The 16,533-nt window shown below is 44.1% G+C and overlaps 1 protein-coding gene across 1 annotated transcript in view; it reads right to left on the bottom strand.

Moving 5' to 3' along the window:
* Window positions 1–16,533, bottom strand: part of TSEN34 (tRNA splicing endonuclease subunit 34) — a 282,186-nt gene that overhangs the window by 90,589 nt on the left and 175,064 nt on the right. The window contains exon 3 of the mRNA XM_078654976.1: window positions 8,276–8,533. Within this exon, the coding sequence (XP_078511102.1) occupies window positions 8,276–8,527 (252 nt within the window). The 5' untranslated portion in view covers window positions 8,528–8,533. The remainder of the gene's footprint in view (window positions 1–8,275; window positions 8,534–16,533) is intronic.

Here is a 16,533-nt window from a genome sequence, read left to right on the forward strand (position 1 = left end):
TGTCGCGCCGCTCTCCCAGCTCCTCGCCGAAGTTGTGTCCTTGCTGGGAGAGGCGGCGCCTTAAATCCCCTAACCACCTCCATCGGGGATTCTGGTGACCCCCACTGATTGGGGGGTTCAAAAGAGGTCGGAGTGACCATTGGCCGCCCCTTAGGGGTGCCCAGGTCAAAGGTCATTTCCGGCCGGAGCGGGCTGGGGCGCCCTCGACTTCCGCTGGTTTTCTGGGCGCTTTAAGAAGCCCAAAACCAGTTTCCGCACTGCTGGGGCACCGCGTGGGTTATGGCGCCGGCCTCTAAGCCTCCCCCCCACTGCGGAGGGTGCGGCGGCCTCTGCGATTCCTGGCGTTAGATTCCCAGTAGCTGATTGGCTCTGGCTGTGGGTGCATAAATTACTTAAATTTACCCACAAAGAAACTATTCCGGTTCCAAGTACTTCATCTAACAACTTGGCAATGAGCGGGATTTTCTCTGCACCCACTGCCGAGATCCTGCCATCAGACTTGGTCTTTCGTCATTCACAAGCAAAGCGGTTGCAGCTTTCTACATTTCCTGTGCTGCTGACAACCTAGTGTGTGTGTTACATCCAAGCCTTCAGGGAAGGAACTTCAATTAAGGTGGGAAATTTTATTTTCACGTACTTTGCTTGTCTGGCGGTTTGTTTAGCTCGAGCTCTGTGGCGCTCCAACTCAGACTTCAATTTACTGCATGCGCATGCAGTATCTACTGTTACGTAACAGTAGAATCCAGCCCACAGCATAAACAAGCATTTGGAGAAGCGTGGCTCAGTGGTTAGAGGCGGCAGACCCGGAAGCTGAGATCAGCCGTGGACCAGGGTTCGATTCCCGGCCTCGGCGGGTCTCGGGCTCAAAAATTCCACGGACTCGACAATTCTCGCTCCGGTGCCTACTCGACTCACGGGGTCACACTTTGCGACTCTGGGCAATAGCTTGCTTAATCTCCACTACAGCCCCTCGCGGCGGGATGCCTGGCTTTCACCTTGTGAATACCCTGCCGGGGTATCTCACAGGGGAATACCAGGACGGGTTCCCTAAGCAAGCGCCTTGAGACCCCTGGGTGATTAGTGCGCTATATAAATCGAAATACATTTACATTTACAATGCAATGGTTTCGCCTTTTGAAAAGTTTGAGCTATTGGCATTGTAAATGACAAAATTTGTATTTATGTGTTGGTTTTGAAAACAGATAAATAAATGGCATTGTCATTTACAATGCCAATAGTTTAATCTCTGGCAAATGCCACACAAAAACACACAGACCCACACACACACACACACACACAGACCCACACACACACACAGACCCACACACCAACAGAGCCACACACACACACACACAGAGATACACACACACACACAGAGCCACACACAGAGAGCCACACACACACAGTCCCACACACACCCAGAGCCACACACACACCCTATGCCTGGAAATAAGGATAGCATACTGGGTGGCAGCAGCCGGGTTTGCTTTGAAGTGGTAAACCGGGGCCCATGGCACATCTCGTTTTCTTCGGAGGTTCTCACTTCCTAAGCCAGTGGTTGGTAGCGCTTCTGTGACCCCTTATGGTGGCGTGTGACGGGGTGTAGCCTATGTACAACAGAGTACACAGTCAGTGAGGGCGGTACACTGGCATGCAGTTGCTTGAGTCAGTTGGTGATATGGAACTTATATTACGATTTCACAGGAACTATTCTGGTCCCAACCAAACACTGAACCAGAGCACATCGAACAGGACATGAGGCAATCTCCGATGCTTGAATTAGTATAGGGGGATAGGCCACTCAACAGAACGGGAAGCGTCATAGTGAGGTGGGTCCGCTAGAATGCTGTGGCCACAACAAAAAACCTTTAAATGATCTACAGGCTCAGAGGAGGCCTAATGAAGGAGTGTCAAACTAAATACTGGAACAGAAAATAAAATTATTTCTTTATCCAGCGAAACCAATGAGAGATTTAAGTTGTTCACATGGCTAGATGCAGAAATTTAATAAGAAGCCTAAGAGGCAGCAATGGAGTAACCAATGAGCTTCCGGGAAGCCAATGATTGAACACAATGGCGGTGGTGCACGTCAATGTGTTGCATAAGACGCATGCAGATCGCAAGGGGTGGAAATAAACGCGGTGCTACATTACACCCCCACAACAGCCAGGAAATTATTACACTCCTATGCGAAGTGTGTATATTATTGCCGTCCGAGCAATCATTAACTTTTCTTAAGGTCACATTTCAAGGTAACGAAACCCAACCCCCTATAGAATTTCTAAATTCAACCAAACTGCCGAGTCACATACATTAATACTAGGTTAATTTCGTACCCTACCTCGTATCTGGGGTAAATGTGTGATGGAGGGATTAGGTGCATGTTAAAATGTTTACAAATAGAGGTGTGCCTGGTCGAGATTTGTGAAGCCTCTGTTGTAGGTGCACGCTTTGGAAAATCCTTTTGCAGGCCATGTTTGTATCCCCCACAGACATGTCTACAGACAGCCGTCCACACTCCGAAGGTTCCCCCGCTGTCTGCAGACACCATACCCCTAAATAGCAGCCATTAGAAACTGCCTCACAGGTTAAACAGCCCTAGCCCCGTTTAGACCAGACAACCGCCCACCCGCCTCCTTTTGGAAAGTTTCCACAGACACTGATCTCCTGTAAGCTAGCCTAGTGACAGCCCCTACCACCACGGGACTATTTCTACACACAAACAAGATTGCCCTCCCATATAAGGTTGTAGACACGTGCTTTTCTGTACATACCACCCTCGCCTGAAGGTTCGTTTAGAATGCCCGCCTTAAGATGAGATTGCAGGACGTGCTCCACCAAAGAACCATTCACACAGCACCATCTGCTGTAAACCAGTGCAAAGACCACTCTCTCCTACATACTAGTCCACAGACCACCAATTCCCTGGAGAGACGCCCAAAGAGCACCCTCCCCTACGTACCAGTTTACATAATCCTCCCCTACAAGACCATTTTATCTTACGGTCTACAAACCAATTTACAGGCACCTGCCCCTATTGACAAGCTGACACTTCTGCTTCACAGACTCGCCTGCCTACAGTCCTCTTCTACAGGTCAAGTTACAAACTGCCCTTCTGTAAAGAATACACAGAAACCACACCTCTCCTGGTTGGGTTCGTCTATAGATAGTCCTGCCTTACAGATTTGTCCACAGGTCACCTATCCCCACAGATCTGTTGACTGACGGCCCTCCTCCGCAGACCAGTCTACAAGCAGCCTCCATCTACGCCTTTTGTTTCCCTCAAACCCTCGAAATCTGAACAGCTGATGAAGCTCATTAAATCATTCATTGCGCCCGATGCCGACTCTCGCTCTCCCCTGCAGCTGTCACTCTCTTCTCTCCAGCTATGCATCGCCCGGCCGTCTTGCCTGATACGCCTTCACGGAACCTTGCATAGTAGTGATGTCGCTCAAGCCTCCTGCCCTCATCTCCCACTCCGCCTCACCTCCGATGCTACCAACATCTGCGCGTCCATTTCACTCACCTCTCCACCCCCCCTCAACAACTGTTCTCAGCCATCAGTCACCTTTAGCTGGTGCCCCTCCCTCTCCCGTCCTCAACCGACTCCCTCCCCGCCCCCATCCTCCCTCCCAGAGCCTGATAGGAAACAGACCTCGCCAGCTCGGCACAGTAACAGCCAAGTGGGAGGCTGGGAGTCTGCGCCTGGGGTTGGGACTGCCCCACTGAGCCAACCCCCGAGTACATTGTAGATAACATCAGAGGAGAGGGGCGTCTCGGACTATTGTGTTAAAGGGAAAAACGGTGCACACGAAAATGGCTACCGTCATACACAACCGAACGCATGGCACGGCCCGTTCATCGTGGACTGAGCGGGCACGCCGCGTCTTCCACCAGAGGACGCCGTACTACACTGGACAGTGTGTTGAGGGGGCTGCGCGGGGTCCGCGACGCCCCCACTTCTTCCTCACGGTATCACTGGCTTCGTTTCCCCTTCCAAATATAGCCTCAGCTCGAATCCGCCAGTTTCCGACAATGCGCCCCCCTCTTCCCTCCATTAATGGTTCCTGCCTTGCGAGAGCTCCGCCCCACCAGGGCACCCCTTCTCTGGGGGTCATCAGCTGCGGGCACATACGAATAAACAAGCAGGCGACCCACAGACCCAGGCTGATCAGTGAGGATGGGAACTAGGAAGGTGAGAACACGGCATGGCTATATCCAACACGAAACATTGACACTGACGAGATATCCACAAAAGAGCAGGGCCTCTCTCACTTCAAGTGAAATTCGCACAGCAACGGGCACACGGACAGCGGGAGGGAGATGGGCACACGGACAGCGGGAGCGGGGACGGGCACACGGACAGCTGGAGGGGGGACGGAGGAAGGCAGGACAGCAGCAAGCAAATGACAAAATAAAAGGCGGCCAAAAAAAAAAAAAAAAGTAAACGCCCACCGCCGCAATGACATGCGGGGCAGAATGAGAAAAAGAAAAAAAACGCCGGAAAGCCCACGAGTCGCCTCGGTGAATGATGGACAGATCTCTCTTCCAATGGCTAGCCTCCATTTATGGAGCTAGCCAATGGAAGAGAGAGGCGGAACTAAGGCCACACTGTTTCTAACATAAGATTTCGCCTGCGCGAAACGCTGCTGCGCAGCTTTCGACAGGCGAAACCTAAAAAGGGCACCAAGTGTAGAAACTAGAGTCTACCGTCACCATGGTAACAACGCACAAGCATGTCTGGTGGCCATCTTTGAAAAAAAAAAATGTTGCCTTCAAAACAAAGCTCGCAACTTTATCTACACAGAGATAACAGGGACACAAGCCTATTCCGTCCTCAATCATCTGCACTTTGTGACCTCCACTCGATATATGGTGCCCCCTAGTGACGTACCTTCACACCCGATCACATCGGAGCCAGACTGCCTCCCCCGCGCTCCCCACTAGCACTACGCCCGCGGCGGCCACCGGTGCTGGTCAGTAGCCACCTCCTTCCCTGTCCCCATCTCTCTCCAGCCGGACTTGCTCCTTCCTCTAAGGTGCTGACATCACATTATACAGCTATGTACAGCTTAATGGTGCTCTTGCCGTATTGTACAAGATTATACCTTTATTTGATTGTTTTTTCTATTTTTTTATGTACTCTGCAAAGGATCTAGTATGTATGATGCTCTGATTTGATGCTAAATGGTATTTTGGTAATGTTGTATTTGCCAATAAAGGTTTTGAAAAAATAACAAAAATGAAAAAAATTTGCTATTTAACAAAAAAGATTATTCTTACGTGTTGGAAAGGAAATGTTACAGAGAAGTATCCAGGTATACTACTCTGAGTAAGAAAAGTAATCAAAAAAGTAACTTGCCTGGTATTTTCCTGAAAAGCCCATTCAAGTCTATGTACGGTATTCACAAAGCATTGCATTTCTCTGAAACAATACTTTAAGTAAAAAAAAAGTGCATATACAATTAACAATGCCAAATGTATTACAACTGTATTTTTACTACAAAGTACTTATCACTTACCTGTGCCGGGCGTGCTTGGTTCTTTGAAATAAAAGAACTAAAAGAATATTTTTACACAAAAACAATTGGTCTGAAGTTCAGTGTGAAATCATTTGCTGATTGATTTTGTGCAACAAATGCTTAACACTGCCCTCTGATACTGCCTTACTGCTCGACCACACTTTCCCAAATAGAGAGCAAGGTTCTATCTACGTTTACCTCTGCCTACCTTTTAGGTTCTACTGGACTCTGTGCACACTATACTTCACTTTGGTACAGTATATACAGAGAAAGTTTCCTACAGTGACGGAGTACAATGGCCTACAGTGCAGTGGTTCAGAGTAGACTGGAGTGCATTGGTTTTGTGAAAAGTGGTGTAAAGTGCATTTGCATAGAGTGCAGTGGCATAGAGCAGTGCAGAGGATTAGAGTGGTGGAGAGTAGAGTGGCACCGAGTGCAGAGGCACCGAGCGCAGAGGCATAGATTGTTTCAGAGTGGAGTGGTGCAGGGTAGAGTGTAGCTGTGCAGAGTAGATTAGAGTGGAGTAGAGAAGATTAGCATAGAGTACACTGGCGAAAAATGGAGTGATACAGAGTTGAGTGCATGGAATATGATATTCCTTGGTCTAGTGAATAGAAACGTTCTTCCGTGCTGCTCAGGAGTGTAGATTCTGTGTACCTCCAAGGTCTGACACCTGATTGAAAGGCTTCCCATGGTGCCATCCCCAAACTAAATAGAGGGGGAGAACTAGGAGTTTAGCAGATAATCCACCTGCTGCCTTTTGGTTGATGTACATCGTCCACAGAGCTCCAAATGAGAAGCTTGTAGATCTAATACCAATGAGACAGCTGCAGTACAGCAGAGAGACAGATCCAAACAGTTAATTACACTTTATTAAAGTAAAGACTGAAGGGAGATGATGCCAAGCGTCTAACAGATGAAGGGGGTTGACCAAATGCCACTATATTTTTCAAAATGATGTTTATGGAAAAGGTTTTTGGCAATTGAAACGCTTAAGGCATATAGGGTGAAGAAATGCACAAAACTCTGCCCTAATTATAAAATAGTTTTTAAAGAGGCAATTTTTTAAAAGGAGGATGTAAGAAAGACCATTCAGTTTAAAAGAGCCTTAGAAGGTGGTGTTCACAGTAAAGGGGACGAGGAGACTGATCCTTGCCATTGGAGATGTTGGAGAACCCATTCTTAGGAAAACCTGAGGTGTGACCTGCAAGATTCCATTCACAGAAAACAAAGGTTGAAAATTGGCAGATGGAAATAATCAGTCATAGAAGAAGCAATCAGTCCTTAATAGAATAAGGGGTATGTGTTAAGCAAATGAAAGAGAAGAGGTTGAGTGAAGGAGGATGGATTGACATTATGGAAAATAAATGGAGGTGCTTAAAGGAAATACTCCATCAATCAATAGTTTTTTGCAGTGTAATGAGGTGAAAACACTATCACAGTAGTGAGAATACACACTGAATTCAAACATGAGTGAGTGGTATTATTATGGAAGGGCACTACTGTAGCCGAAGGGTAGAAAATGGGGGAATGGCCAATCATAAGAGGAATGGAACAAGAAACCTCAATGATAGGGGGTGGGGATATTTGTTGTGAATGGAAATGGACTCTGCAAGACTAAGTAAGAGGCAATTGCAACAACTGTATGAGAGAAATGGATTGCTGCTTTTCTCCACCATTACCCCAGAAATCATAGAGTGAAATGGGTACAGTTGCATTTTTTCATTATCCGCACTTCCACAAATCTCTCAAATGGAGCAGCCTCAAAGAAAAGAAAACCAGGTCTACAACTATAAAAACATACGTTATCTCGACTGCCCAGATAAGGAGAATACAGGGGCCTGATCATGAGGAGCATGGGGAGGGTAGTTCCCTTCCCCTTGGTATATCTGTCATTCTTGAAGTAAAGAAGGCGGAGATATGCGCCTGTATCTCCATGTACCTTATCCACCCCTTTTCAGATGTCAGCCCTGATATTTCTTTCCTCCCAATGGTCTGAGAAATCATCTAAATAAGGCACACACCTGTCAGTATCACACAAATCCTAACTCTACCAATATTCACCTCTCATTGGAATGCACACAGCAGCTGAAATTACTGTGGGTGATGCAGGAGGAAGGATCTGCCTACAGATTATTTGGAAATAAAGAGTGCAATCAATTGCTTTCCTAGAATCTGTTTGGCCCTTGTACCCAGCAGCCCTTTCACTATCCTTTCCTACCTGATTTAAATCCCTTTTAAGCCCAGATTCCGTCGACTGTCTCCTCAACGCCTTGATTTCTCTTTCAACCTTACACTCAGAGAGAGTCTGCTTCTCAGGACCTTAGTAGTGTGCATGGTATGACCAAGGGCACCAGTGTAAAATAACTTTAACTTCCATTCATTTACAACTTTGTCACTGTGTAAGAGTACAGTTACTTACAATAGTGTAAACCTAATATATAGCACACTCTCTACATCTAAAGGGCTAATCCATCTAGTGGTAGGCCACGATTTATCCATCATTCACCAATTTTGTACTTGCTCTTGTGTCCAGATTTTTTCTCACTCCTATGATTTCTAAACTGTCGATCATCCCCATATTGCTCTTTCCAATTGACGCTCTGTTCAGGCTCTCCTTCCACAGTTTAGTGCGCACGTAAAAAGCTAATAACATCCTTTCAATAGAACTAGGTTTATGAACAATTTTGCCCATCTTAAAATTTTAGGATGCAATGCTTGCTTGCTCTGCCTTTAAAAGTGGATGCAATCACCTCTGTTGACTCAGCTGAGTGGGACTGTCTGGGAGATGTACAATTCACCAAGGTCCCCGCTCCAATTTCTGCCAGGAGCCTGGCCTCTTCTGGAAGCAGTTGTAGAGGAAGTCCCAGCCTCACATTCTGCCGTGGTTTGCGAGCTAGAGAACCAACTAAATTGCCAGCCAGGCCATGGCATTCTCGGATGTCTCTGGCATCGTCTGCATTCCAAACAAGAGCCTTGCCATCAAGCACAGAAATCCGGATCATAGCTGCCTGGGAATAAAAATAAAAATGGGTTATGTTTTTATGGATTTATTTAGCACTCCATACACCCAAGATTCTTAACACACCAGGATACAACACCACACCTAACCAGAGAAGACAAAGAATATGATAGAACTAAGTAAAAATTTGATTTTTAATAGTCACCAAAACTTAATGTAGGTCTTCCTAGTTTTATCAGGTGCAGAATAGACGTCGATAGTTTGGTCACAGCTTTTGAAAATGCTCTGTCACCAGAGTGGGTACATTTTGACTTTGCCAACAATATCAACGTTGCTGAACATACAAAATAGCCAATGAAACACCAGCAGAACTTGGGGCCAGAAAAGGAGTGTTGATAAACCGGACTCCTTTGCACTTACAAAGCTAAAAAACATAAGTTAAAATATCCCAGGATGAGTTACACTGCAGTTGATAGTTAGAATAGTATGAAGAAGAGTGAATGTTTGTAATCCCAAATGTTTTCAGTTTGTGCAGCCATAAACTTGAAATACCTTTGTAACGATCTTACATTTAGTTTGGGACAAACATAAGGATTACAGCATATAAGTACTGCAATTAATGTGGGGTGCCTCTCAACGCCGGAATATGGGAATTCTGTGATAACAGGTATTACAAAAGAACCACCAGGCCCCCCTTAAAGCTGAGAACATGCAGCCTTATCGGCTAAAGCACAGACTGTTTTCTTCACTTAATACTCTATAATGGATACTACCCTATTTAAGTAAGGAGATGCTATTAGAAAAATCATGACTGGCCTTCACATCTATGAGCCATATCACCCTAGGTACCAGCAGGCAACAGCCACGATTCTGGATATTTACACAGAAAAGAGGACCAGCATCTGCACCATTTACTCCACAAGAAATGTTGCACATGGCTTCTCAGGCAATGATTTAACAATGCGTAAATATCTTCCTGTGTAGTGCTCAGTCGGTCTTGACTTTCGAAATGATGGGAGAATTCTCCTTTCTAAAGAAGTCTATTATGCGGACGGCTAATGTATAATGCCTTCTCTATACATTTCTTGACCCTACCATGTTTCGTAGGTGCAGTTCTAGACTCTGCCATACCCCACTCATCCCCCATTGGGGCTTCCCCTTGAAATCTAGCAATTCACAGGGAACACTTCCCCCATAGCCAAGAAAGTTTGCTGTCAAGAACTGGATGATGAGAAGATTAAGCACAGTACAGAAGAAAAGAAAGCACCTGGACTTGACTCATCGGAATGGGCGGCAAACAAATGCACACATAGGATCAATCTGCAATTCTTTTCTTTTCTTCTGTACTCCACCTGACCTTTGAAAGCGGTAGGAGCAATTTTCAGTAATTTTATTCATGACCGGGTCCCACTAAGCAGAAGCCCCTTCTGACCTGGAGTCTTTTAATTCCTTGAGGGGGCCAACTTAGATTAACCCTATACTGAGGGAAACAACGTCGACCATTCCTTTCATGTTTGTGAGTACTGGATCTTATAAAGAAAACAGCTAAAAATTATTAACTTTTGGAATTAAATTGTAATAAAATAATGTTGTTTGACACTTTCTTGAAACCTGCGTTTTGGAGAAATTCCATAAATGGCATATAGATTATGCGTACATGTATGGGATTGCACACAATGACTAATTGACATTGTTCTCTATATGGAATATAGAGATACTTGATATGAGAATGATACCTTAGTGGACCACTGTTTCGTGAACATAACTTTCTGAAAGAGCCAATTTCAATATTGTAATCTGATATCCGATTTTCCCATTAAAAAGAATATGATATACAATGAATTTGAGTCTAAACAAGATATTGCTACCTACTCCCAATCAAAGGTTAGCACCTATTAAATGTAATAAAGTGACCCAAAGTTATCCTATAGACATGTTTTAATAAGCTACTTTAAGTGGGTGGCCCAATGAGTGCTGCTGCCCATTAGTAGCATGTGTACCAGTGGTACTATAGAAAAGGGACTTACAATTAAATTAAATGTATCAATCAGGTGGAAGCCAATTGTACCATGCTTTCGGGTACAGCACAAGCCCTTTAGCATCGACTAGAAGTAGTAATGTGCACAAAGTCCTAACAGCCAACAAAACAGGTCCAGAAAACAAGAGGGGTGAAGGCAAAACATTTCGGAGTGACCCTGTTGAGAGGGCCAAGTTAAACAATAAGCAGTGTTAGTTTACTATGTAGTGTTTTTAATACAAATCCTATAACTTTCCAATAAACATAAAATTTAGATCTGTCTGGGGTTTTCATCCTACAATGTAAAGCATTCCCCCCTTTAGAAACTTCTTGCATAGAATTTTATATCATGATATATTTTGTGTGTGTATATATATATATATATATATATATATATATATATATATATATATATATATATATATATATATATATAACATCAAAGGAACAGTGACCCTCCAGGGCTGCCCACCTAATTTACTACAAAATCAAGGAGTCACACTTATATCTCCTACTTATTCAATCTTTGGGTCAATGAACCCAACTGGTAAATTCACTTTTCTAAAGGACCAAACTGCAGCTATCTACTCAACGCCGGAAAAGGTAAACGGCCTCTTAAAACCACTGACATCATACAAATCAACCTCCACTCAGAAGGAGGACAAAAAAGATAATACGTCACATAAGACGACGGCTACACTCACGAACATTGCCCCACACATCACTGAGAAAAAATAAGCAACTCCAGTGAGTGAGCGTAAAGTGCAAGAGGTAAAAAAGTCGCCTTGTTGGAATAACAATACACATACCATCCAAGAACATGTACACACAAAAACAGAAGTATATGCCAAGGAGGAAGCCTCATCACAGAAAGAGAGACCAACCGGGGGATAGCGAACGCTAACGCAGGCCATGCTAAAATAATTTCAACATCATTTAGCAGTGCAGCTCAAATCAGCTGGGGCAAGAGCATCCTTATTTGCAAACTATCCAGGACTTAATGCGCGGGACAGGCGCTGGACTCTCAAATAGTACAAACGCCACCTGCAAGGCAGAAAAACCCATAAATCAATCCACACTGAGACAACAGGCGAAGCAAATCAGTAAAAACAAAGACACCTGCAACACAGACGAATTTAGTGACTCCTGGATGGAGTCCCAATCAATACTGAATAAGGAGATATTGCAGGCAATAAGTACAACATCAAAATCCCCAAAACCAACAAGTAACACATCAAGGCCTCAATTAGGAGAACAAACTACAATCAAAGATACATCAAGTTCCCCAGCACAGGCAACAGCTAGTGCAGAAAATCAAACAAACAATAACATTGAACATTCGAATAATAACAAACCTAGCAACCAAGATACGAAATTAAAGGGAGACACAAAGGCCCACTACACAAAATCAAGTTATGTCAGTTCAGTACAAGGAAAGGTACTGTCGGATAAAAACCCAACAGAGGGTCACCAAAGGATAAATTTGACGCTGGTATAAATAGACAAACAGGAAACAATAATAGACATATTAAACTCATCAAAACAGCTAGTACGTGATATCTCAGAACTCACCTACAAAGCCATTGATAAAAATAAATCCAACATCCAACAGAGGCCCCACACAGATAACGCAGCAGACAAAAACAACACTCGTCATCCACCTAGTAACGCCATAGAGTGGAACTACCTGGTACATAACAATATCACTGAATATCTAACGGAGCTGAATCAGGAATCAGAAAACAACCTGGAAGCTCTTTCAAAACTGTTTCCCTAGTTAAAAATACTGCAAACCTCAAATAGCACCCTTAACATGCAGTCAGACAAACTCGACATCCAGATCAATTTAATGAACGTAATCGCGTAATAAATCTCTGGCATAAACAGTAAACTTGACCTCATGGTGGGCCAATTACCAGTCCTCAACAAAAATGCAAATGGTACGCGGGCACAAGTTCCAAATTGTACCTGCTGTCACTTTCTGGAAAAACCAAGGGACCTCCCCACCATACTAGCAAGTATTCTTCATGAATGTGAGCGGTCAAATCGTCCCCCCGAAAATAACAAAGTAAACGGCAAAGAGACAAAAAACAGAGAATGTAGTTCTCAAAACATTACTTTATACAATACTGAACAGAACACCCTGTCGCCAACAGGAAAGAAGTCAAAAGCTGGGGAATCAAGCGAGGATTTATTCTTCGCAGATTCTCCCACATCACATCCAGATATTAGTATCCAATCCTCACGAACCCAAGCGTTTCATCACCCATCCAAACAGACTAACCAAACAAACAAATCCCCCCCCTAACAAAAAGAGCAAGGAAAGCGAGAAATTGTTTGCACACGAATAAAACATCAAAAATAGAGGTATTGGATAACTACCCAATCTTTAATTTTAGTGACGGTAAACAGCGGCTATTAGTAACATCAGGGCAACATACAAAACACAAGGAGGAAGATGAGGCAGGCTGCCCAGACCAGTCAGGGTCAACTGAATCATCATACCCATCGCAAAGTGCAAAACCAGCAACAAACAGCTCAGAGTTTTGAGAGCCGTGACCTTCTTTCATCCAGAAAAAACAAAGAAGAACCCAAACCTGGTGTGAGCAGGTTGGGATGCCCAGGGGACACTGTAAACAAAACAAAACATCTCGAGAGACCAACAAGCCTCCACCAGAGAACGATCCAACGGCCACAAGAAAATGGTCTTCCTTCAACCAGAACAACAAAGAAGACTCCAAACCTGGTGTGAACAGATTGGGATGCTCAGGGGAAATGGCAAATAAAACCAAAAACCCTAATCGTCCAGCAGAAATCGATCCCATGCAAACAAGAAAATGGTCGCCCCCACAGGAACCTAGGTTCCATCTTACAAGTCCACAACAGGGACATAGGAGATAGGCAAGTTATATCAAGGACAAAGCAGCAATCAGGAAGTACTAAGAGAGACCAGCTACTGATCAATATAAAAACGCAAAGTGATGACGCAAACCAGAATGAACAAGAAGAAACCAAAGCCCCCAGCAGGTGTCAACAACCCTGCAAAAAAAGGAGCTTAAGTCAAACTCAAATAACAGGATTCTCTTCAAACCACACTACTCCTCACAAGGCCCGCAAGACTATTTAAACTGAGGAAACATCATGCGCCTCATGGCAGCTACCCCAACATTACAATATCTGACAACCACAGACTTATTGACATTAGAATTCATCAACCCTGGAAATAGCACAGGAAAGGAAAATCCCTTAGCAACTTGGAAGACGGAAGAAATAGTAACAGATAGCCTCTAAGAAACCACAAAATTTGAAGAATGGGGAATATCTCTTTCCATTCCAGCGACAAAGTGTTATCTGTCACCTCTCCTATCGCTAAGTACACCCCAAACAACAACCCAACTGTAAGCACTGTCTCCTCGGTACTACGAGGAGCTAAAGTTGCAGACGGTATAAACTCACAACAACAGAATCAGCAAAGGACAGCACACCAAAGATCACACACGCTCGATCTGAAAGTTGAATGATGTGCTAGCACACCACACACTTCAGGGCCTCCCTCAATCAAAATCTTGCCTTGGAACATAGCAGGAGCGAACCCTACAGGAAAAAGGGGCTTCTGAGAACAGGGATAGGTATGAAATAATTGTGCTCCAAGTTACATGGTCAACAGCGCCAATAGAGGTCCCAGGCAGGATCCTTTACCATGTAAAAGCAATACGAACGATACAATATGGAAGACCGAAAGGCGGCCTCGCCATCTCTATTTATACAGCACTTAAAATGTCTTCAATTCAGTTGTCAACAACCACATCCACTATGCCAAAAATTAAAAATGGAGCTGGGCTCACATTCAGGGGTAAGCACCATTATCTTAATTAATATCTACGCACACCCGAAACAAAAGATAAAAAAAGACCTATTTAAAAAACCTCATTGTCACTTTGGGGAATTCCGCTTCGAACAGCCAAATTGGGAAATTATTCTTAAGGGAGATTTCAATTCAAATCTATTGTACACCCAAGATGAGGAAGATAACATCACCGCAGCAAACGTAATTTGGGCAGTAGAAACGTAATCCTATTCCAACCAAAAACGTAAGGACAACGTAGGTCAGCAGCTCGTAATGGACCTCGGACATCTAGGGATGCGTACACTAAATGGGAGAACAAAACAGGACAGACCAGCTACATGCACGTACAATGGCCTTTGCTCAAGCTCAGTTTTGATTTACACAATAGTAACTCTCCCGCTCCTAGGGCAAATAAAACAATTTCAGATCAAATGTTCCAGCGACAGTGATCACTCGGCCTAGCACATTGAACTTAATACGATCCTTCACAGACACACAGAAGCCCCAGTAGTGGAGGGGTTAACATCGACAATAAATCTGAAACGTCTGCGCTGGACAAGTACCACTCTACCGCACATCGCTTCAAAGGCCAAAGATCTAATGGTGACCCTTGAATCACAAAAAAATATGTTGATTGAAACATGGTCTACCTTCCTGGTAAGTCTACCACTAGCCGAGGCTCCCACTAAACAGTCAAATAAAAAGTGGACAAACCACATCAGTCATCCTAGTCAAACTGCACGAATTACAAGGAAACAACTGAGAAAGGCACTCAGGACGGCTCACCATCAAAGTCCATCCTCAACATCATGGGAGCAAGTACCTCAATTAAAGAAAAAATACAAAAAACAAATCTGAATCGACAAAAGAATTCAACACAATAACTTTTGGAAAAAGTTACTACACAATGCAAAGATACCAGATGCCAGAGCTTTCTGGGACCAAGTGAATTCCATGAACAGAACCTCAAAAGTCATAAATACGACCTGTGTCACTGAGCCTGCTTGGGTACAACACTTAATCTCCACATTTTCAGTAAAAAACGCAGGCAAAAAGTAGTAGTGCCCTTAAACAAGCACTGTATTAGGAGGCACACGTTCTCCACAACCATCAAAGTAACAGGAAACTGCACGCTGCAGACTGAGGGCACACCACTGTCGTACACCCCTTACTCTGAAGTAGAAATTTTACAAATTATAAGAAAAAGTCGGCTCGATGGGGCACCGGGCCCAAACGACATACCACAAGCAATTTACAAACAAGATACCAACTATTGGCAAGTAAGATGCTCTGTCTGTTCCAGCTGATTGGCACATCTAATCGCATCCCAGAGAGCTGGAGACGTGCAATAATTAATCCAATATAAAAGGGAGGCGAGCGCACAGACCTCGCTAATTACCGTCTGATCGAATTAATAGATGCAGAGGCTAAATACTATGCATCCTTGATCCTAGCAGACCTAATAAGTTGGTCCGACGAGAACAAAAAAATCCCACTCAACCAGTCGGGCTTTCGACAGGGCACAGGTACAATCACATATGTACTAGCAATAGGGCTAATTGCCGACAAAAGTCCACGACAGCGTCATACACTTCATCTATGCCTAGTGGATTTTAAGGCGGCATTTGACCGTGTCAGTTGACGCACACTGTGGGCTAAACTGAAGCAGCAGGGTCCACCAGATTCAATCCTGAATCCTATAATGGATCTCTATACTGACACCTGGAGGCAGGTAAAAATCGCCGATGGCCAGAGGCTCACCAGGAAGATCAATACCAACGAGGGTCTAAAGCAATGATGTGTCCTGGCCCCACATCTGTTTAACCTATTCATGGCTGATTTAACACCAAGGCTAGACGGGGTTCACTCACATCCTCAGCGTCCGGGCAAATTGCCATTAATACACTTGTCTTACTTGGACAATGTTGTTCTCCTAAGCCACACGAGAATTGGTTTGCAAAGATCAATTCACGAGTTAGCCGACTTCGCTAAAAAAAACTTGATGGAAATAAATACAATAAAAACTAAGGTCATGATTATAACTCATAGATTATCAAAACAAATGACATTTACAATTAAAAACGCAAGGTTAGAAGTGGTTAACAGCTACAAATATCTCGGGATATATTTGGATCGAAGGTTTTCATTTTCTACACAGTACGAGAACATACAAAAAAAGTTAACG

Source organism: Lissotriton helveticus, chromosome 7, assembly GCF_964261635.1.
Source record: "Lissotriton helveticus chromosome 7, aLisHel1.1, whole genome shotgun sequence".
In the NCBI taxonomy this organism is placed as follows: domain Eukaryota; kingdom Metazoa; phylum Chordata; class Amphibia; order Caudata; family Salamandridae; genus Lissotriton; species Lissotriton helveticus.